This window comes from Diprion similis, chromosome 8, assembly GCF_021155765.1.
Source record: "Diprion similis isolate iyDipSimi1 chromosome 8, iyDipSimi1.1, whole genome shotgun sequence".
Taxonomy (NCBI): Eukaryota; Metazoa; Arthropoda; class Insecta; order Hymenoptera; family Diprionidae; genus Diprion; species Diprion similis.
In genome coordinates, this window is record NC_060112.1 from 26417729 (window position 1) to 26442588 (window position 24860).

At 39.4% G+C, this 24860-nt stretch overlaps 2 protein-coding genes across 15 annotated transcripts in view; one reads left to right on the top strand and one right to left on the bottom strand.

The window, feature by feature from the left end:
- LOC124409190 (serine/arginine repetitive matrix protein 2) overlaps nt 1-24860 on the top strand; it is a 153875-nt gene that overhangs the window by 98998 nt on the left and 30017 nt on the right. The gene's annotated exons all lie outside the window — the stretch shown is intronic.
- On the bottom strand, nt 11-13899 carry LOC124409193. The gene is made up of 8 exons (XM_046886647.1): nt 13761-13899; nt 9478-9764; nt 5575-5680; nt 2738-2952; nt 2571-2670; nt 1343-1557; nt 849-1235; nt 11-556 (listed from the first exon to the last, which is right to left on the bottom strand). Exons 1-8 carry the CDS (start codon nt 13882-13884, stop codon nt 155-157), a joined length of 1836 nt encoding a protein of 611 aa, XP_046742603.1. The 5' UTR covers nt 13885-13899; the 3' UTR covers nt 11-154.

Here is a 24860-nt window from a genome sequence, read left to right on the forward strand (position 1 = left end):
CGCCATTGAGAAGTATCTAATATATTCCGACTTCCTTTTCCATTATTCGTACCCCGTTTTATCACCTTCTTCCTTTCTTCTCCTCCTGTATTCACCTTCTGACGATGAGAATAAGAAAAGCTAGGGAAGAACCGTCGTCAAATTTTGAAAGCATCTAAAACGCTTTGCACGTTTGGGCAGCGGGTAGATAGAGAGCGCCGGAGTAGAGCTTTTTCGGCACCGATCTCCAGCCAAGGATCAGGACCTTCTCGAAGGGATCGTCGGCACAACCGTCGCAAACGTTCATCACTTGTCTGACTTCACCTTCGGCGGGTTCGCGCTCCTCGTCTTTGGTCTGGTGAACCGGGAGCTGAAGCCCAAAGCTCGTTAATCCCGAGAAATAATTATTCTCCAATCCCTGATCGCCGAGCAAAGCATCGTCCAAAATCGATCCGTCAGCCAGCTGAACCAGACCTCGCTTCCTCTTCTCGGAATCTCGTTTTCGTAGCGCCTTTCGAACCGTCGACGTCGATGACGGAGAGGAACTCGCGTCACCTTCTCCCGCGACAAAGGAGACCTTTCAAAAGGGAGGGAGGAAAAAAAGACTTCATTAACGTGGCTCTGAATTCACCAACGAATCTTGTTATCCGTTAGGCGAACGGAAGTTGTGTTTTCTTTTTTCTCTCTCTCTCGTCTCGTAATTCAAGCTCCTACAATATTGTCATTTTAGGTCGTGTATAAAAACCCTTCGCAGGTTTAAATCTAAATCAAAATTTATCGCGCACTTCGGTGCAGCGTTAAAAAAAACCGAATAAAGTCGTTTTTGATCGAACGTTTTCCCTCTCATACAAAAAAAATTATTTCCTTACCTTGTCGTCGGGGATTTCAGTCTCCCTCTTGGCGACGGTCTTTTGAATATCCTCAAAATTCGTTCCTTCCGATTCCTCGTTGCTCACTTTAGCCGCTCGTTTATAAATCGTCGGATACTGTTCGGCGACGTATGAAAATCCAGCTTCCGGTTGTCCCTGAATTTGGGAAAGTTGGGAGACCTGCGGGATTTGATTACCGAAATACTGAGTGGTCCTACGTAGCGAAGATGCGTCCAGGGCGGAAGCGAACCCGCCGGAAACTCCAGCCGCATCCTGATTCACGGGAGGAAGTGGCTGGAAGGATGTCTGCGGCTGAACGATGCTCGGGTGCCTCAATGTCACTCCGTTCTGACTGAGCTGAAGTGGCGTTCCGGTATTGATTTTCACCTGTCAATTAAAGTCGACGCCTTTATACTACCTGCACTTTAGCCAGAGTTGATAAGGGAGTCCAGCCACCAGGCCTCCCTGTCTAAAGTCTAAAATCAATCCCCTACCTGGTGGTTTATTTGCCCTGCAGTGAGGAACGGGTTTTGGGGAAGCGGCCGTCCAGTAACCGGCGCCTGAGTCGTCGGTCTCGGGGTGTTGTTGCTGGTATCGTGCTCCCAGTGATGGGCATGATGGTGCTTGTGATCCTTGTGCGCTTTTCCGGCCGTCAAAGCGACTCCGTAAAGCTGAAGCATCGTCAGCTCACCCAAAAACCCACCGGACCCTGCGAATGGTCAAATCATTAAGGTGCTTAGAAAGAAGCGTCGTACACCTCGAAAACGCGGGGAAGCAGGACTCCTATACCGCTCAAGCGATCACAGTGAAACTTGGGTAATTAATGACTTATTTTGGCAGAAAGTGGAGCGTCTGTTTACTTTTTCAAAATTTGGAAAAAAAATTTACAGATTCGTTACCACCCACAGAAATTGGCCAAATTTTCACAGTCGCACTGAATGGATCGAACTATCCGGTATGATGCCACTCGGCGGTGATGGAACACACATTTTGAGCCCACTTCCATGAGATTTGATGGCGAAATGACGAAATGGCAGCTGATCTGGTTTTCGATTACGAACAACACCGAAATCTCATTTTGGCAATATTTGTTACCGACCTTTCACGCAGGCTGATCATTTTTTACCGACATTACACACATACATTATCGGCATGCGCGTAATGTCGGTAACAAATGTCGCCAAAATGAGATTCCGGTGTACTTCGTAATCGAAAACCAGATCAGCTGCCATTTCATCATTTCACCATCATTTCACCATCAAATCTCATGGGACTGGGCTCAAAATGTGTGTTTTATCACCGCCGAGTGGCATCATACCGGATAATTTGATCCGTTCAGTGCGACTGTGAAAATTTGTCCAATTTCTGTAAGTGGTAACCAATCTGTAAAATTTTTTTCCAAATTTTGAAAAAGCAAAAAGACGCTCCACTTTTTGCCAAAATAAGGCATTAATTGCCCAAGTTTCACTCTGATCGCTTGAGCGGTATAGGAGTTTTGCATCCCCGCGTTTTCGAGGTGTACAACGGGTCTTTATAAGCACCTTAAGCCCGTTCAACGCTCTGGTTTTGAGACTATTGAGAAAAAATATTTTCCAAGGAATACATTTTTCGTTCGAACCCTCAATGTCAGTCCAAACGAAATGATTGGCAAATAAAGACCGAACAAGTGCGACTTGGGTTAGTTATGTTCAATTATGTCAAAACGATGTCCTCTCAACCAACCTTCCGGTGCATCAGCGCCCTCCAGAAATCCGCCACCAAGTTGACGCTGTTCTTGCCCAGAAATAGCGATTCCACCTCCCTTGATCACGTGCCCTACCAACTTTACGGGCAAAACTTTCGTCAGTTTCTAATTGCGTTAAACAAAGTCAACTACCCTTACGACTTACCCTGTTGTTGAATCCTCGTCCAACGCGTTCGTCGTTCACCCATATTTGCCATTCGCCGGTCACTCCGTTCCAGCTCTGGCAGCTGTGGTACCACTTGTTCAGTCTGAGGGGATAGTTCAGTCGGAACAAATTGTGACCGTCTATGTTCATCATGAAGTAGGAACTCCTCGCGGTGTTCGCTATCCAGATCAGTATACCGCGTGGCTGACCATCGACTGTAATTTATAACGAACTTTCATTCGACCGCTCGTAATACCCGTGTATACACCTAGATGATCTAGGTATCAATCATTTTTATACGAAAACTCCCAGCGTCCAAGTGTTACGATGAAAAAAATAGATATATTGGATGGAAAAAAATTGCTGCGACAAAGAGTGGATATATAATGGACCGTTCAAAGTGAACAACTTTCTACTGTCGCGCAAAAACTCTCCGAGTACTTTGTATGCCGTATTTATTAACTCTCGAGTGAACCGAATGATGCATGTTTGGCTTCGTGCAGTTCGTTCTTACACTGGTCGCAACAGCCATTTGTGATCCGGAGAAATGAAAAGACCCGCGATTATTCATCTTGGCAGATTTTTGGGCGAAGTATGAGTACGAAATTGAAGCGAAGTTCTCAGTGACAAGTTTCAAGACTCGCCGCTCTCTCAGTACCAAATTCACGTTTCACGGATATTAGTTTCCGGTATTTAATATCGGTTTCTTTCCTGCACATATATTCATATTCAACATTCCATGGAATCTAATTGCTAGACTTGCTTTCTTCTATTTTATTCTCGCTCTGCTACCTATCAACGCATCACGTATGTGCCGCAGTGTAGGCACGAGTGTGGTGGACAAAATTCTCGGTTAAACGAGAATTTCTAAAAATAAAAAAGAAGCAAAACAATACTCGCCAATTTATTAAATAAAATGAAAATAACAAGCGATGGAAAAAATCCGGATACAATTTCACTCGTTAGTTAGTTAGTTTCAGCCCATGGATACAACCGCTTACTATATGTCTCTCTGGCACCTACATACGTTCAATTTCCCTCCGACGATAATCTCGAAGGAGGTCGCAGACTGCAACGTCGACGTTTAATCGTTAATTACACACGTCTGGTGTCTAACTAGATTAACGATCGATAGTTAACCAGATATCGGAACACGACTATCTACGTATAATTAAATTGCAATTGCGTGAATATTGGCCTGCATATGTATATATATATATTAGAGTGGCGCAAAAAAACCGAATATTTTTTTTTTTTGAGTCTTGTGTGACAAAATGTTAGTTTTTGATGTTTTAAGAGCCCACTCCAAAGGACAGTTCAAAAAAAAAATTTTAAGAGGTTGCTCCACATTTTTTAAAACGTCAGAAATCGTCAAAAATCGATTTTTTTTTTTAAATTTTTCTCGTTACGGTATAATTTTATAGAGAAATAAAAAAATAAGTTTCCGAAAGTTTCAGTTCAAAATTTGAATTTTGAAAGGTCGCTCATAATTTTTTTTCAATTTTTTGGTTCATTTCTTTAGATCTTTTCGAGCGACCTTTTGATATTCGCATTAAAATTTCATAAATTTTTTTTCTTTAATTTAGTAAGAAAGAATCGATAACAATACACCACGACATGAATTAAAAATCAAACAAAATACTGAAAATATAATTTTTTGACGATTTTTGACATTTTTTTAAATTTGGAGCGACCAGTTAAAATTTTTTTTTTGAGCTGTCCTTTGGAGTGGGCTCTTAAAACATCAAAAACTAACATTTTGTCACACGAGACTCGGAAAAAAAAATAGGCGATTTTTTTGCGCCACCCTAATATATATATACATTTTTTCATCATTTAACTACCCCGCCGCAGTTTGCCTAATAGTCTCTAAATTCAATCATTTATTTCTGTCATATCTCCGTACAGGATGGTCATCCCTTTTCTGAAACCCGGCAGTTGTGAGTTGTGTCCGAACCTTTTTTCCCCCACTTGGCCGTTACCATTAATCTCAAAATAAATCGACCGAAACGATTAATTTCAAAAGGACCCGGACACACGTGTAATATAACGTTATAAGGTCTAACGACTCACGACGAAGTAGAAAATCCCTCGTTGCCGGTCTACCCCGAGAATGACCAGCCGATTCGACAAGTTGTATAGTATCACAGTTGAAACGCGGCCTTAACGAGCTTTCAATTTTTCTACTTATCGCTTTTCTCTTCGTTCATTCTGATATCCCTTCTTCCTTCCGTGTTTTTTTTTTTTTTTTTCTTTTTCTTGTTTTTTCCTTCACGCGCAAACGTATCGTAACAAGTACTTACATGACGCATGTGCACGGATTGCAGAAACTGTTAGGATAACGTTGTATAACACATTATGGAGATTTGTCCCATACGAGAATACCGACTCGTGCCATTTGCGTGCCGTGTTTACTCTGTACTCACTATTTTAGGCAGCTTGCTTGCTGCTGCTGCTGCTGTAACTGTCGGGAACCGTGCGAGTAACTTGACGCGTTTATGAGTATCAAGCACGTGTCTCTCGGCCGTAACGTTTACCTAAGAGGAAACACTTTCCAGTGGCAACAAACCGCATTTCATTACACGCTCAGGTATGTATTAACGTGTATATGCCTACGCACTGCAAATGCGACGCGTCCCGTTAAATCTTCTGTCAATTCAGAACGTTTCTCTCGTAAAATCCTTTCACATGTATACTTAGAAGGGAGAAGAAAAAACCGTTTCAATTGATGCTCGGACGTTTTTTTTTAGACAGATGAAATTCTGACACTACGAACATGCAAATAGTTTACGACTGAATGGTTTACGATGTTTCTTATTGTTAGACGATAATCTTACCTGCGTATGAAAATAGCGGATGGTCGTTGGTGTGGTTGTGGAATTTCGTCCATGCGCACAACGTGAACTCTTTCATATCCGGTAGGTCGATTTTGTAGTGGACATACTGTAAACAGATGATGAAAGAAAATTATTAGAATTCAAACAAATCTCTTTGTTCCAAGTTTCAATTCCGTCGTTCAAAAATCTGAACTTCAATACGGGTTCGAAATCAACATGGCCGCCTTTTGCGCGCTTCGCATTTTATTTTCACCGTACAGTTCGTTTCGGCATTTTCTAGTAATCGAGTTATACAACACGCCGCAGATAATTACGGCACGAACAATTCAACTGTGATTTCAGTTTCGTCAAACATTCAGAGAACCGAGAATCCACCTTGTGAAATTGACTGGCCGCACGTGCTCACGTGACTTATTGCCACGGTTCGTTCGTTGATTGTAAAACCGTATCGTTAACGTTGCGCATTGTCGTTCCTGTGTGCGTGTTTTACGAGTTTATGAGACGGCTTGTGCCTATTATTCCGATTAGCATTAACGTTGTTCATTGGCTAAGAAATGGTGTTGAAAAAAAGAATTGAAAAATGAAGGAAGGAAAAAAAAAAACAAGAAAATGTCGCGTGTTGTATTTCATTTTGTTATATTCAAGTGTGTAATGAACATTTCTCCTACTACTCGTAATCAGCATGCCCATGCCGCTGAGGATCGCGTGATTATAATCGTTCGGTTGGCCGAGTTTATAATATGTTGTATTCCGGTATAATTTTTTTTTTTTTTTACACAGATGATTGTGTAATTGCAAGGCGAGTGCTTAAACTGCCGCGAGGGTCGAGAGCTCCTTGTGTCTTTTGCATAATGTTCGTGTGCACGGTCATTAAGTATAAATATCTAACACATATATACATATCATGAAGTCATCGAAAAGCGTCAAATCAATTTGACGAATGTTTGGTTTTTAAGTAATTATCGTTAATCCAACGCCTATAATTAATCGACTGTTTCGTATATCAACGATTGTTATTAATTATGGCTCCACTAACGCTTAATTATCGCATATTTCATTTAGAAACATCGACGGGCTGTGGGAAGTAATTTAAAAAAAAAAAATGAAGAAGCCTCGTGAATTCCGGAAGCGAACGTTGAACTTGAGAAAGAAAGTGAGACTTGTGATTACGCGAACACGCGTGATGCCCGGCAGCGTGCAACGTACATACCTTTATGCCTTCCCGCACAAGGAGAGAATCACGTCAGCGCAAATTACGACGTGGCTACCTGCTTATTCTGGAACTCCTGTAATTTCTTCCTTGCAGTCTATACACACGCGATACACGCTCTGTGTGTACATTAATACTTATCGTTAGCTTCTCGTCCCACGGTCAGAAATACGCTTGGTAAATTCTACTCGAATTTCCCTGATTTACTATCGATGATCTAGCCGGGAACTGACTTTCACACGAACACTCAGACTCTTAAGCCTGCCGTTGTCTGTCGCTGTATTTTTTATGTTTTTTCTTGCTTCTTATTTATTTACTTTTTATCTCTCTCTCTCTCTCTCTCTCTCTCTCTCTCTCTCTCTCTCTTTTATTGAGGGCCAACTTTTTCTCCTCTCTATATATAATTGAGAACGTTTTCACCGCTGATTCTATAAGAGCCCGGTTGATGTCCCGTCACGCTATATCGTGACACACAAGGATTTAGCCTTGGCAATAATCTTATATATACTCTTCAGAATCGGATAAAAATTTATGAAAAATCCTTGTGAATAACCAGTGTAACCCAAACGATTATCCGAATTTACGACACCATAGCCTTCACGCTTACTCCGCTTGGATCCTACTTCATACTTCATTCCGTTAGTCTCATATTTCAGGCGCCTGGGTAGCTATGTTCGGATTATTTACGATCGTTCGCGTTCACGTTTCACGCGTGCCAGCACCGAGTGATTGATGGACAACGATTTCGTATAAGGTTAAACGGAACGTAGATCGCACACGGTGCCTCTCTAAAAAAAGACTCTTTCGAGGATGATGATGATGATGATGGTGGTGGTGGTGGTGGTGGTTAGCCAACCTGCATATCGCATGTTTTAAGTATAATATCTAAAAATAGCATTCTTAATCTGCTTGCACAAGTGTTTCGTCGTTAACTGTAACAACACCGTGTACATTCGGTCGCATTAACAAATTGGCTAATTGGTGTAGATCATTCTTTACGACAAGTGACACGATTTCCTTTGTTGCAATGTTTTATATTTTGGTAAATTTGCAGTCATGATTGGTTTGCAATTAAATGAAAAAAAATCAAAAAAAAAAATCTTCTCAGCTGTGACGAAATATACGTTTTATATCGATGTTCAATTACCTACGCCATGAATTTTCTCGTTTCACAAATCCTGCCTCACACTCTGTACGACAGTTTGCATTCGTCGAACACTTTGAAGGCGTCGTGTTTCACTCCGTAGTAAACTAAATGACGGTTTTCACCGCCACGTTTAACGCAACGGACACGCACGCTGATGCATTATACATGTAGGAACCAGGTAGTCAGATATATTTATCGTTTTGCAAAGCGACCGCATAGGTCTGCGATGGTCTCTGTTTTCTCCGACTTTCATTAACAGCTGGCCTTTTGCCATCTGTTTCACGTCGAGCTCTTCGAATCATCACTGATTCCAAGCCGAACACACAAAGCACAAATGCCTTACTTCCAAACTCTTACTTTTGCAGTACCTACAGCTGTGGTGAATGCACTTAAAGTCACATCGAAATAAGTATCGGAGACAAACATCTGAAACGAACGTAAATTCACGACAGCATTTCAAACACAATGTTGTTTTACTTTCGGGTTTTCGATGTGCAGATTATGCTTATTATTATCCCCGCTGAAAAGTGTCGCTCAAGTTTCTTGTCGAATAATTTTCACACCCTGAAAAAGACTATCAAAAATGCAGATTGGTTTGCAAAATCAACTAACTTCATATCCTTCAGGAAGACCATGCAAGTCATTGTCATTTTTAGCTCAATGAAGTATATTTCTTGTCCCTATCGAGTCGTTATATTTATATGGTAGTAAAATACGAGGACAGTAAAAAGAGTAGGTAATAAGGTAACTTGCTATAACGGCTGTTCAGATTGTTTAAATCACTTCGGTGCAAAACAGTGTCCGAAAAACGGTGGCGCGTTGTTTGAAAAATACGAAATACTCTTATTTGGAAAATTGATTATGAGTCTGAAGTGCGCATGGTCCTAATCCTTTGTCTGAATAACGGGTGTGGCGAAACCGGGCAAGCAAGAGAGCAAAAGCCTGACCTAAATCGAGATACGAGGATAAAAAGAGGTCTCGTTTTGCGTGGGCTGTATTACCAGGATCTACGAGCTCGTGTGAATCACGGAATTTCGTTACGCAAGATGGAACGATGGAAAAATGCATGTAAGTATTGCGTGTGTACGTTAGATCAAGAGGTAATATCGACTGCACGTATTCATTATACTGCAATTTGTTTCTTCGGACAATCTCCTCTTCGACGCACCGAGAATCGAATACCTACGCCTGACGTATCATCGATCATTTTCCTTCAATGATCCTTACGGCGAGTCGATATCACGCGGCAAACGTAAGCATATTTATTAAACCCTTGCGAAATGCTGATGGAAGAATTCTCGCAGCAAACTTCATACGGAGTTTATCGTCGCGTCTCGACAATTCTGTCATTATAAGTTTTTGAATGAAAGCGTTGCATCGCCACCCTGACGTTGAACCAACCGCAAATTAAATAATTAAAGAAACAACTCTGAACTTGTTCTTTACCTGCTGATATAGGAAAATGAATTAGTTTATCGTGAAAATCAGCTCTTTTCATCCACAAAAAATAAGTTGAAGCAGTTTCAGTCGGCAAAGTCATGCTTACCTCGAAGTAGAGCTGTTGATTCATCGAAACCTTGTACAAGGCGCACTGATCCTGTTCCTGCTGGGCCAAGGGATGCGCAACTGGCTCAGAGTCCTGGCTCGAGGGATATTGTTGCAAGGGTGACTCGTTGTTGTAGATCGCAGCCTCCTGTTGCAGGATGCCTGTGCCTGCGTGAGACGGGAGGACGGGAGTCCAGGAATTGGAGATGGCCATCGTGCCGGAAAAGAGGGTGCACAGGAAAAACAGCATCCTGTTCCTTTTCATGTTGATCCAGGTGCAGGGCGGATCTGAAAGGCGTACACGTGACACGTATTAACCCTTTCAGTCACAGTTTATTGTTAATTCTGACTCCAGATTCATCATCAGTGATCCCAAAAACCCCCGAGCAACAAGTTTCACTCAGAATCATCGAACTTTTGTAGTTTTTTCGATTTTTCACCCGCCATATTGGATCCGCCATCTTGAATTCAGATATTATCAAATTCCGACTTCAGATTCGTTATCAGCGATCCTAGGAACCACCGACTAACATAAATTTCTGCCAGAATTATCCGATTTTAAGACGCCATGTTGGATCGGCCATCTTGGATATATAAATTATCAAATTCTAACTTCAGATTCGCGATCACTGATCCAAAAATTCCCCGAGAAACAAAATTGAGTAGGAAATATTGAGGGTTAATGATGAATTTCTGGACCTGGCCGTGTCCGCAAAGTCTAATAAAGAAAAACAGATTCTTACAAACCTTTGAATTCTCTTTGTCAGACAAGGCGGTAAAAATTTGTCGCCTTTAAATTTTAAAAAATCGTTAATTCGGAAGTTGGATTGACCCAAAATTCCAGACTTTAAAAATCAGGGTTGCATTTTTCTTCACAGTTATAATCCGTTTCGAGTATACTTTCAAAAAATTCTTATTATCTTATTATTATACGTATTGGCAAAGCGGCCAGTTTCGCGATTAGAAAATTCGCCACGTTAGCTCCTGTTACAGAATAAAACAAGTCTTTACTCGGATCATGCAACAACTGGATAACCTTCTTGTTGATCGGGTATCGACGATCGCTTTCCATCTTTGAAAACCTGCAGGTATGTCTGCAAGATGTTACGTTCTAAGTTGCGTGGAAATCGATCCGTAAATAAAGTAAACTGCCGATTCGCTCGCTAATCGTAACTCACAGCACATACAGAATCGGAAATTTTCATCGGGAATTTCCACAACTTGTAAAAGAAAACACATGACATTTCAAACGCATGTCTCTTTCCAAGTTTCTTCCTCCTTTCCTCGTTCCCTCGCCTTCGCACCGTATCACAATCGTGCAGCATTTGCGAAACGCATAGATATCTCACGCAAAGACAGAGGCAAGCGTTTGCAACTATGCAGTTCACACGCAATATAAATTGAAACAGTCAAAGGTATTATTACGCAATTGCTTCGGGGTGCGTGAAATCTCACTTAACGCAACGTCGTCGTCGTTGTCGTTGTCGTTGTCGTGTCGTATCGTAACCGTAAGGAAAAACTTGAGTTATAGTACCAAACCGAACGTTGCTCATTCAATTTAGCGTCTATATATATACATATAAACCACTTATAAGGCATGAACGAACTAAAATTCCATCTACAAGTCGGCCGACCGACTCGCCTGCTTGATTACTTGCGTCATTTGCATCATACCTAAGACTCCGCTATCGTGCTTTCCCTCTTCTAATTTCCGTCTCTCTCTCTCTCTCTCACTCTACTTTTATTCTCATTCTAATGGATATTTCCTTTCTTTTTTTTCTACGGTGTATTCGAGTTGTCACTTACTTTTCACCAATCTAATCAGTCAGTGATTATAACGCTTTTTCTTCCGCAGTCTCTCCACCTTTCTTCTCGCATCCTGTCCTTTACTCTCAGTTTATAGCCACGCCAAATTGCCTCGCGCTAATTACACGCGTGATAACCATTAACTTTAAGATTAGGTCAGATATTTTATTTCGGGAATACGTGTATCCGTAGATTTATTTTCCCGGATGAATTTCACCTTCGGGATACACGAGTAATACGTAAGTATACTATAAAACTGCGGCATTCATGATGAAAATATTCATGAGTAAGGCAAAAAGTTTCAAAGATTCATTTTATACTTGCGTAAATTGTTGTTATTGTTATAAACGGTCGAAAGGTTATCGAAGCATCTTGAGTTTACGAAAAATAGTATTTTGAAAAAGCATTGCTGTATATATATATAATACGAGCTATATCGAGATAATCAAATCTTGAAACGCGTTATAAATTTCTCGTCGACGTTGCGTATAACTCAACACACCACTTTCTCTGTATATTCACAACACCGTTCAGATAATTTACATATATATATAGATATGTAGACGATCGTTTCTACGCGATTCTTATTCGGCTCTTCTTCTTCTTCTTCTTCTGTGTGTAGGTGCTGAGAGAAACTCGACGATTTTAAAATACTAACTATATATATATATATATGTCAAAGAATTTATAAAAAAATGTAGAATAAAAAAAACAAAAAAAAATTTGGAACGTCGTCGATAAGCTACAGTGAAATTCTGTAAGAAAGAAAACAAACAACAACGACAAAAAAATTTTTACACCAACTTCACGGTGTTTAATTTTTTTTTTTTTTTTTTTTTTTTTTTCCCACTACGAGAAACAACGAATAACACTTGACTTTCATTTTCGCAAAAGGACACTTAAGTATTGCATAACCAAAAGTTAAAGATTCGAGTAACGATGCCCGAGTGACTTTCGGCGCGCAGTCCTGATATTCGAGAAGATAACCGAACCCGGCTTTTTATTTTTTTTATTTTTTTTTTTTCCTTTTTGTACTGTTTTTTGCCGTACATACACGTACGTGTATAACTGTAGGTGTCTCTTCTCTTTTCCCACCATTTACTTTTCCTTTCTTTACTCGCGCATCTCACGCTCGATTTAGTATAGATATATATATATATTACTCGGTCTGTAATCGCACAGTATAATAATAACAAACCAAATGAAAAATGTGCGAATGGTGAACAAAGACGACAGGAATAATATTTTCCTTAAGCCAGTTTCCTGTCGAGCGGAATATTTGCTAATTAAGATTCTTCAGATCTAATGCAAAGTTGTCGCAGAACTACATCTCGTTTCCACCCTCTTCAAAGATCTCCTCCATTGTCTTTGAATGCTTGCGCGATTCCGTGTGTGAATTTAGAGGGGATGAAGACCCCTGGTTGGTATTTCCTTAGCAAATAATTGTTTGGAATTTACTTTACACTCACTCTGAAGCTCGTATTTATTGTCAGAGGTGAAATGGCGCTCCGATCGATTGAAGGAACGTGATTTCATATGTACAACAATGTACATCAATATATACATACCTGCTGGCTGTTCGAGAGGTCGAACATCCGGTAACTCGTACAAATCAATAGTCGATGTACAAAGCAAATTTCCTCCACCCGGTTATCGGCCGGCCACTCGAATAAACATCGCAACGGTTGATCAAACTGTTTTATAATTGCTTCGCAAGTCGAATTATTACCTTCAAATTTTCCATTTTTATATACAGATTCTAGCCGTTATTTTTGCCGTTTTTCTATCCATCTTCATAATTATTCATAGATTATTACATTTCTCATTCGAAAGTACCGCAGAATTTTCAGATCTTCCAATCTGAATTTGAAAATCGAAATTCTGGTCAACAAATATTTTTCCTACACTTTGGAAAAACAAAACAACAAAAATACAATATAGGACAAAAAATCCTTCTCCGCTTGCTTATATATTCCTGTTGTTCACACGCGGTTCTAATTTATTCAATCGTTAATTAGTACACCGGATACCCGGAGGTTTTGGTATCAAGTATCCTGATTACCTATGTATTGTTCCGCTCTCACTTTGCCGTTTTGTAACAAAATCAAGATCGTCTTTCACCGCGTATGAAATCCGATAAAAAAGAAAAACGTTAACCAAACCAAAAACAAAATCACCATAACTCTTCCATATATAGTCGCCATACACGCGTGGAGTTACAAGTGGAGTTACCCAAACCAATGACTATTGTTGTTACCATTATTATTATTATTATTATTATCCCTAAGGAACAAATTAACCCATTCAGAATTGCTCCAATTATTATTTATAAAAACTTTCGATTCGTATATCCTTACCACGAAATTTGAAAAAAAAAAAAAAAAAAAAAAAAACTGAAAAAATAATAAATAAACAGACCCCAACGAAGGGAGGGAAAATTTTTTTGTCTTGGAATGTCAAAATAGGCTTTCGACTTACCACGGGTTGAAATTTGGCGCAAGACCCACGTCGAAGAGAAGGTGTAAGCACGATACGATATTAAGACATACGTCCTCGCGATGTCCGGACGAAAATACAACTGTCTATTCACCTCGCTAGGCATACACCTCGTAAGCTCCTTCGGAGAGCAGAGAACACTTCTTTCTCCCTCCTCCTTTCGAGCGGCCCACTCCACTCGACTTCACTCCACTCCACCCTCCTTTCTCATTTTACTCCTTTGCTCCTTTGCTCCTTTGCTCCTTTACTCCTACCAACCACCCTTGGAGTCCAGCAGCGGGCTGCAATTTTCACTTGCATTATCCGTTGGCTATAGTAAAACTGGGATTTTTTTTTTATTACTGTGAATTGATTATTCGGTTAACGTTCACGGTTTTCAGGAGTGAACAGGATAAAACCAACGATCGCTTCTACGAAGCCAAAAAACTGTGGACATCTTCTTCCCTACGTGAATTACTCTCTTCTGAAAGTGTAAAAAAAGCATCGGACTTAAATTACGAACGTTAACGGTCAACGAAAGTTGAGATAAAAAAAAAAAGATCGTCGTTATTGGCTTTTCAAAATTCATGTATATTTTGTTTTTGTAACGGTGTAATAAATATCGAATATTCCCTGAAGAGGCGAAGAAGTAGCGGTTTCTTTTCTTTTCGTTTTTTTTTTTTTTACTTCAAACAAGTATCGTTACGGTAACGTGACTAAATTAATCCTCATAAAAAAAGCCTCGGGTGAAAACGGCATTCCATCCGCATAATACTTGCACCTGACGATTGATCGATATTTCATAAAGAAGAAGAAGAAAGAAAAAAATCGAAAAAAAATCGGTGTCAACACACGTTCGAGACTTTAGATCGAACACGCGGGCTGATGATTCGATCGGATGGAAGTTGGTCTCATATATGCGTGAAGTTCCGCCGAATGACTCCAAACCCAAGCAAATGCTTTCACTTCGCGTCAACTCGTGCTCGGAGAGTCTCGAAGGCGAAGGCGAACCGCTGATGACAACGGCTGAGAGACATGCGATATAATCGAGATTAAATTGGAGCGGAATTAACGCCGTTATAAGATCAGCGTTTCGCAAACTTCGCGATGCCGAGTTCTTGAGCTACTGAAAGTCTCTCGGCACGCCGAACGAAAGCGAGAGCCGTTGGAAGGTCTCATTCCGTATAATATTATACCGGTTCATCCAACCCTGGGAAAATCGATGGCAATCGATCATAATCGAAGGCGAACAGAGACTTGAAAAAGCTGGAAAAGCTGTAAATTTCAGAGGATTTTTAATTTGGTTGGGCATGGAAAAAACTGCGAAAATATCTGTTTTTTATCATGGGAATTGAAAATCATTCTTTGAGGTACTTCTATTCGTCGTGAAACGTTTTTTCGTTTATGTTTATATATTTTTTTTCAATTCGAATCAAATTTGAAACGAATACAGAGTTAATAAGCTGACCGATTTAGGTTTTAGTAAGTTACTAGAACTGGGAAAATTTCAGGGAGAACTAGATCTTGGGTTTAGGGCAAACTTGGAAATGTCATGGAATTTTTTTCTTTTTTTTTGTTTTTCAAAAATTTGCATTTAATTCTCACCTCGAAAGGAAAAAGCTCGCCTCGAGGTCATCAACGCCTCGCGGGAATGTCCGTGACGAAAAAAGGCGCTCCCAGACGCATTTTTCATTCTCGTTGGTGCTCGTAGTTTCGTTTTTTATCCACCCCGACCACGGAAGGCGGAATGAAAGAGTTGCGTTCCTGTTTTTCGGGTGAAGGTTAAACAACAGCTCGCACATGGCTGATTTATGATTAGTCAAATACAGACCCGTGTAAACTAATTCACAGCTTCGTCGACGATACTAGGATCTGATCTATTTCGTTATTACGTCACGGTTCGCACGGTTCCGCCTCGATTCGCTTTTAAAAGTTTTGAGTGCCTTTTTCACCCGAGGCGTCAAATTGGCCAGGATAGCCTTGTGAAGGTGATTCGATTACCATGAGGATCGGTAATTGGCTGACGGAATAGACACGGAAAGCTTTGTCTCGTATTATCTGATTAATTATTATTACAGTAATGATCTGAAACGACTTCAGCGAATAATAAAATTCTTCGATATTCCATCAAGTTACGTCTTTTCCTTGGAAGCTCTTCGGCATTGATCTGCAAGTTGATGGATTGCATGATCGAACGATCGAACTCGATCGGTAATTAACGAGGTAGAAAAATTCTTCGTCCTTACGTTGGAACGGATTATACTCGCTGCGATTGGCACTTGGCGTAACCATACAGCGAATGAAAAGAAACCATTCATGGATTTTGAGATACCTGAACCATTTCTGAATTACGACGTGCCCATAATATCTCGACACCATTGTCGTAGCTCAGAATGATGCTGACCTGCATCGAGGATTGTTGCTTAACCCAAGAATTAAACGTTCTCTTAACATAGTACTGATCAAACTATTGGATCAATTCCACTTAGGATCTAACGATTCTGTTTCTGATTTCTGAATTTATTCGATTCCGCGAGTTCCGATAGCGATTTTTTCACTGCTTTGCATTGTCCTTCAAGTGGACGACGCACGTGGCTATTAACCAGATTTTCGTTTCCTTTATCGAACGGCATGTAGACGGCTAAATTAGCCCGTCGGCGAAATTCCCCTCGAGGATTGAATAGCCTTGTCAATTGCAAGGCTGATTATGATAAACCGATTGTGATTTCGAGTTAGGCTCGCAAACTTGAAGGCAAGACGAGGAACCAATGGGTACGAAGTTTTCATGGGTATTCCATCGATTCTCCCGATGGAATAAAATACGTTTTTTTAAATCTCACGTCAATTTTTCGTCCATTTATATGTATATTAGACTGTATCAAAAAATTGACTATTTTTTTTTTTAATAGTATACTGAAAATATTATTCAAGATGACGAAAAAAAAAAATATCATCAAAATTTCATAAACATGTTTTTGTAGGAAATTGAACATTCTACAAAAAAGGTCTCTTGTCATTTTACGATAAATCTATTCTTTCAAAAGTTATTTGAGGTCAAACATCAACAAAGGACCTCAAATAACCTTTGAAGGAGTGGATTTATCGTAAAATGACAACAGACCTTTTCTGTAGAACGTTCAATTTCCTACAAAAACATGTTTATGAATTTTCTGTACGACGCGTCGTTATCTAGTTATAAAAATCGCAAGGAGCAAGAACCATTTTTGCCATGTTATTCTTATGGAAAGTAGAAAATCGCGATGAGTCACCTCTAAATATCAATAATAAAATCTGAAATTTTTATGGTATTTTTTTTTCGTCATCTTGAACAATATTTTGAGAATACCATTAAAAAAAAAATAGTCCATTTTTTTGATACAGTCTAATATATATATATATAGTCGCAGTTCTTTACGCAATGCTTGAAATTCTTACGTATATCGTAACTCGCTCGCCTCACTATTATTGTTATCTAATCGATGTGGAAAATAATATTTAAATTGTATCACGAGACGATCACGTAACAGAGCAGATTTATCGGGCCTCAATATCCAGGCCCGAGGAATACATAATTTCGTCGATTACGTGAACTGACGTGTGTCAAAAATATCTACAAATTTTTTACCCGTTTTTGCTTCGCGTGTCATTGTACACCATTGGCCAATGCACCGCGCAGTATCACGAAAAACCTCACTTTAGTTCAATTAAAATAATCAAAATTCTCATTTTTCTTTCTCTCTTTATTTCAGGTGAGTCTTATCAACCAAATGTCGATATTTCTGTTCCACTTATGAAGACACGGTGAGTATTTTTCTCAAGTTACTTTTCCTCTCTCGTTTAATCACCTTTTTCACAAACTCGATCGCTAATTACAACTGAAAATCAAAGTTGATATCCCATTACAGCGTATTTTTATCTCATCATTATTTTTTTGAACTCAGTTGATCGACGCATCGATTATTTTTAGCTTCGTGCTAAAAAGATTGATTTTCGATATTACATCTTAACTTTGGTCGTAAATCGGTTTCCTAGTTCGAGCTGCGCAGGTTTAACTATAAATTGTTGAGTAACGCAGAGCCGACGAAGACTAATTAATTAAGATTAAAATCCAGTCTGCAAATGTAGTTTTGCTACAAGTCTTACGAGATATTTATAACGGTAAAAATATCGCAAATATGTACGCGGAATTTCGATCTCTCGCATCGCGATCCAGGAGCCTGCGGCTGTTGCAATTTCTGCGCTTAAAACACGCGTAATTGGTTGAAGTTTAAACTGACTTGGTGAGATCGAAAGTCGGATTTCCGCGAGTCGATTACCGAGAACGTGAACAACTCATCTAAAACGTACTTTCGACGATTACTTATAATTTTATTGTACGTCGAAGCGACGATATCACGTTTCTGTTCATTTTCTTATCAGAAGACGCAACGTCTTAACAAAATTGAGTTTAACTGCGATCGAGATTTGCTTACATTTGTCTCTACATATACATAATTCCGCACCTTGGCATTACCTTGCACTTGATATTCATGCACCAGAAACGCAACGGAGCTCTGAACTGGCCGGCAAACGGGTCGCTGAAACCAGTTTTATCGCGATTCTCGATATTCAAACCACATTATTAATCCGTTAGAAAAAAATTTCATTCAAACTTTGCCAAGATTGCGCAACGCTTTGGGTTCAAATTACTTCTCTGCGTGTTTCTCTCTTTTTTTTTCTTTCTTTCTTTCTTTTAAGGCACTGTTCTATTTTTATTCTACGATTAGATAACGAAATTGTATTAATTCGAGCTACATTCACTCGTTGATCGGATTAGCCGATCATCCACTCGCTGTATCTATACTGTGCGTAAACGCAAGCGTACGCAAACACCTCGAAGTCCCAAGAGGCTTTCACTTTTTGCCAAACTCACAACCGTAAGCATCTCGCTCCGGATTCACTTCTCACATTGACTCAATTCAGGCTTGATTTACTCTTTTTACGAAACACAATCGCCGCACAACACTCTGTCCATATAATTTAATAAAAACTCTCATTTCCCCGAGGCTTAAGTCGTAAAAAAATATAAAACCACCGGGCATTAAAATGCCAAACGGTGAACGAAAGCCGGTTATAAAATCGGAAGAAGCTTGTAATCTGTAAATTTTTAGCAAAATCATTCGACACATTTTACCTATCTCGACTCGAATCTCGTCAATTGCTGAAAAATTTTCATTTACCCTCAGGCATCCGGAAAAGGGTCGGTGAAAAATGATCACAATTATTTCATCCGGCTCCTAGTTTAATTGCTTCATTCTCACTCCGAGCTCCAAACATTTCAATTACCGGTTTCTCAGGCCACCGAATGAGAAAGGCTTCAGCTTCGTTACGCCTCCGCAGAAATACTGTCCCTTTCGCCAGAGGGGATATACGTTGTGAAAAAGTAAGATCATTTATCTCCTTCAAGTCGTATCTCGTCTTAAACGCCTTGTAAGTTCTCACTTAAGACCCCCCTTGAAATTCGTCGCAAGCTGAAGGCGCGAATTTCAAAATTTTCAATTTTTCCTTCTCAGATTATCCCTGAACTTAGCGGCAATCTCTTAATATTTTCATCCCACGTAGTCCGCCGATCTCCGAATTGCTTTGATAAAAGAGTTTGCGACGATCGTTGAAAAAGTTTCAGCTTTTATATCCCTTTTACGGAAAAACTTCTATACTAGTTGGTCTGACTCACGGTTCACCGATTAAACATTTCAGCCACGTTTGATCGATCGCCTTTACACGACTCGCTCCTCTTTATCCTTGGCACAAACTGCACGACGTTGAGAACACCGAGATCTGAACTAGTTCAATTCCTACCGTACGATCCAGTATTAATCATTAATCATGACTCGAGTACCTACACGATTATCGTCATTTGAAAATCTGCTATTCTAGCGAACCGATTAATATCTACCATAAAAATTCCTTTCTCATGCAATTAAGACACGACTCTACTGCCATGATTAGATAAAAAAAACTCTACTCCCTTTTATTGATTTTTATAAAATTCAATTATAAAATTAATAATCAAGAATGTTAAATTTTAACGAGATAATAATTTTGAAAAATTTCTCACATACTTCAAATTTCTTAAGTATAAAATCAAGTAAATTCATTTTCCAAAGTAAAAACTGTACTTCCTTTTTTAATCTAAGTACCTATAGTCTAAAATCACTCTTAATTGGCTTTTTAATCAATCGTTCAATAATTATAATTAATTCAGTTTATAAATACAAAAACCTCAGTTTCCAGTTTTCTCTCTTTTCACTATATCTAACCACGGCAGCCAGCAGTGTGGCTGCTCTGACTTTTCAAAGCTGCAATGTTTCGTCAGATTTCCCCACCACGGAAAGAATTTTTCGACCCCTCGTCGTAATTCGAAACTGTGAACACCACGTCGTTGTCAGGAAACCTTAGGTGCTTCGACTCCGTTCCTTCGTGCATTGACTCGCGTTAAATGCACCTGTCAAATTATGCACTTGGCTCGCGGTGAGTTTGTTTCACAACTCGAAACCCCGCGGACAAACCGTTCGTTTTTAACCCGGTTTCGTGCACGCATAACTTTCTTTGTGTTGCATAACACCGACTGAAACCGCGTGGTTGCCTATATCGATTTATATTCGTTCTCGCATGTATGTCTGCTGCTGCCGACACGGTCTAACCGCCTGCAGTCAAATGCTTGACACTTTGATAATCGATATTTACGCTTTATACGCAGGAACACCTGCGACTAACACGAGACTCGACTATACATATAGCTCGGCCAGCTTTCGGTCAAATTTATTTGAGGTTAATTTCAATATTCGCACGTGTCGCGCGATGAGCTCGTCGTGACAACCGTCGAATCGTTTCGAGATCGTTAGATCTAGATAATAGAGTTTGGAGGTGGAAAAAACAACGACGATTAATTTCTCTGCGACGATTTTATCGCTCAGATCGGTTTACGGGGCAGTTAAATTACCCCGTAACGACGGATTATGCAAAGTATTATTATCTACGAGTGTAACCTGATTATTATTAACGATGTTTCGACGTTTGTAGGCCTGCGAACCTGACGATTAGTCCCTAACTTCATCTTGATACATTTATAGCTTCGATTTTATTTCCAGTCTTAAGGGATTCGTTCAAAGGCTCGAGATGAGACAGTAAGGATGCAATCGAGTTAAGCTTCTCACAATTTACCGATCTCGGAAATTCAAATCCCGATAAGACAAGGTGAGAATAGGTGGATCGTGATGTTGGAAATGGTATTCCTGATCTGAAAGTAGAATTGGAAACGTACCCAGTGAGTTTTAGTAACTGAATTATTCACGTTCGTTAACGATTTCATCACAAATAACAACCTTCCTGAAGATATCTGCGATTAATAATAACCAATCGTTAAAAAGGCTGCATTCAAAAATTGGTGAAACTCTATAATCGTGCAAATGGAATTTAGTGTCATTCGCATACGCGATGATTTCTAAATTCTTGTTATCCGTTATCGGCTGAAAGAAGCAAAAAAAAAAGAGAAAAAAAACGCGTTTGACCGATCGACGAAACGATTTCACATATAATACTTATAACCACTGATCGTCTCTCAATTCTTCAATTCCTAAACGATTATTTCAGAGATTCATGTATCGTGAATGGATATTCAGGAAACACCTAACAGCCATAAGTATGATGATAATTAATGTTCCATTTCCAAGATCCCAAAGGAATCTCACCGACGCGACGATTCACGTTTCAAATCATTCGACGCAAACCATCGGTACGAAAACAAAATTGCACGTTCGGTATGGAAAGAAGAGCCATAAACTGGAAGCGTTTATGTTTTGGTGAAAGTCATCCGAGCACCCGACTATAACATCTTGTAGTGAAATTAAGGCGTATCCGCATGACCATATAACAAAAGGTCAACGGGTCATCACCCATGGTGGACCATTCCTCCATAAAACGTAATTTCGACCCCAGCAATAATGCAATAAGCTCTTTATCGCGCCAGGATATATCCTCAAGGACAATGAGCGAAAAGTAAGTCGCCATGGGATTTCCTTCTAACACTGATTGAAAATAGCAAAGCAATAATCACAGAACATAGCGTCGGGAGAAAGTGGATCTTTTGACTTTTTCCACGGAATTAATCGATCGCTCGATCATCCGTTCCCACTCGCCGTATATTGATCGAAGTTTAATCTCGCGGCATCCAGAGACCCAACGATCCGTTCTAAACTCGTTTTTATTCACCGATTCCAAATATTATATATATATAGATATATTTCACAATCAGATCCGGCTGTTTCAGCTATTTTCAATTTACTCTCCCCCACCTTTCTCTCTCTCGTTGTCTTTGTCGTGCAAATTCCACTCCATCCTTATTCGTCGACGACATGATCGTCGCGACGAGAACGTCGAAGCAACCGTCTAGTTTTCTCAAAGGCATACCTACCCTCGGTCTTTGAACGAAACCGAGCACCTTTTGTCTTTTCGAGAAATTCATTGGCTGCTTCAGATTACTCGATTCTCCCCCGGATATCCCAAAGTCGTTTCTCCTTCCTTCACTTTGTTCGAAATCAAAGTGACTCGAAAAATCGAGGAACTCTTCTTTGGCGAATATTACGTAACAACCAACGCATCCAACGTCCAACATAATCGATCAATTTTTCAAGGATTAGTGATTAAAAAAAAAAGTTTTCAAGCGTATAAGGTATATATATATATATGTACGTAGTCCGGAGAGTAGAATAAAAAAGAGAAAACAAAAAGCAAAACTTTCCCCGACCTTGGCCCGAATAAAAAAATATAAGTATCTGCGAAATCGTCTGTGGTCAGTAAATTTCTTTCCAATGGAATAACGCGTTGAGCGGAAATTGACGACAAACTTCTTGGGGCAAATGCAGAACAGCGTGAAGTCTGAACAGCAAGTCGACCGTTAAAGACGTTGCAACTCATAGTTGTGAGGTAAGCTGACTGCTTTATGCAGGCAACCGATGCCAACAAGCGTTACAGGTATTAATATTCCTGCTTGTATCATTTATCTTTATTTATACGATCTACGAGGACTTTCTCACCGGTCGATTAGCATCTCTTGAACGAATTTTCACTCCCGCTTCCGCTCTGCAGACTACAGACTTCAGTTGAAGGGATTTAAGTATGTATCCGTTTATCATTTTCCTCGATAAAAACTATTTCACGCAAAAGCGAAACCGGGTCTTTGGGCAACGATCTTGACGGTAACAAGCATTTCGCGTGTGGAAGACCTTTCTCACGACTTCTTCATGGCTTCTTAATCCATTACGAAACTAATAGCATCACTACATGCTTCCGATCATTTCAACTTCCGATCTTTCGCCAAGTCGAGATTCGACGTTGACCTTTACCGTGATCTTGGATCGGTTGTGGAAAGTTTAGATGGTCAGGTTAGAACATGGAAAGAATAGCCAAGGTTCGTGTGATTAGCCGATCTAATCCCGGAGTTGAAAGGTGTTTTAAATTCTGAAATGAATATTCAACCCGAAAAAAACGCGTGAAAAAAGCTTTGAGTAAAAAAACTGACGGAATTTTGCAACGTCCAGAAGTATGGTTCACGCTAGTGACTCAACGGACTTGACCCACAAAGAATTTTCATGACTTTGCGGAATTCTGTCGTAACTTTTTGCCTCGATTTATATTGATGACGATCCACTCGTTACTACGGGTTTAAAAACTTTAGCCACAGAAATCGAGATTCTAGTTCACAGTTTTTGTTATGACTATGCGATCCGGCTCAATAAATCGTGAATAACTTTTTGCTTTTGTTTTATCGAAGCGGTAATCGGTCGAAGTGTAAAATAATTCGTCGCTTCAAGATTCGGTAAGGTGAATGTGCAAGTTGTTGACAATGTCTCTATTACTGACCTTTCTTGCTTTAATAAGTTTGATACTTATTTCTAAAATGAGAAAAAAATAAATTTGTAAGTATCTAAACCTCTAGCAATTGGTTTTACTCATCGAAAAATTCAATATTTTTACCGTCGATTTATAAGTTTGTCAAATTAAAGAGTCAGTAATTGGCTCTAAACGTATCAACAACTGGTACACTTACCTTATGAACTGTAGAAATCAAGATCGGCTGTTACCGATCGCGCCAAGTTCGTTAAAAACATGAAAGCACGCGAGCTGCAATGAGAAGCTTTCTCATTTCTCTCCTCTCACGATAAGATTCTACGTTTCAAAACTTTTATAGGTCTACAAATTTTAAGAGCTTTCATTCAAGTCTTATATCAATAAGATCCACCGAGCACTGATGATTTCCTCACAAAATAATAAGACTAAAATTACTCTTGACAATTTTTTTTTAAAGCAACGGTTTTTGAGTTAAAACCGTTTGAAGTCCACCAATCAAGGCGCAGATGGGACCGAGCACGCGAGCCACGCGCGAGGCTAGTGTAGCTGAGTTCGATGCATTGCACGCTAGCCTCGCGTTGGGCTCGTGGGTCGTAATTGTCTATTTACAGAGAAAAAAAAATTGAATTGAATTGAAAAATAATTAGTCGAATTGTAAGAAATTAATTTAAATTAACAAAGAATACAAGAGAATGAATTTATATTCTTTTGAAATCACTTGAATTAGAGTGAATTGTCGAGAATTGTTAAAAAAAAAAGATAGAAATTCTCGAATCGGAATAAATTGACTTAAATTGAAGAAAAAAAATTTATGTGAATAAGAAAAAAAAAGTAATTCGAAATAATATGATTAAGTTGAATTATCCGATTGAATTTAAAATGTTTTAACTCGAAAAATCATTGTGTCACTAACAGACTGATTCTAAACTGATCCAACTACAGGAATAAAAAATGGGATAACCTATAAATTCATGAAAATCCAGAAAAAATCAAATCAGTATAAGTAATGAAGAAACTTTCTTAATTACAGTGATTGCACAATTGTCCGCGTAACGATATTCAAATATAACTCGCAACCAACCAACTTGAGATGAGCCATAAACGCCAAGCAATCAGTTTGTAGTTACGAAAATAACGAGCGTGAGTGAAAAGTATTGGTAAAGTAACACGAAAGCGATGATCGAGCAATGATATAAGGACAATGCCTGCCTGTTC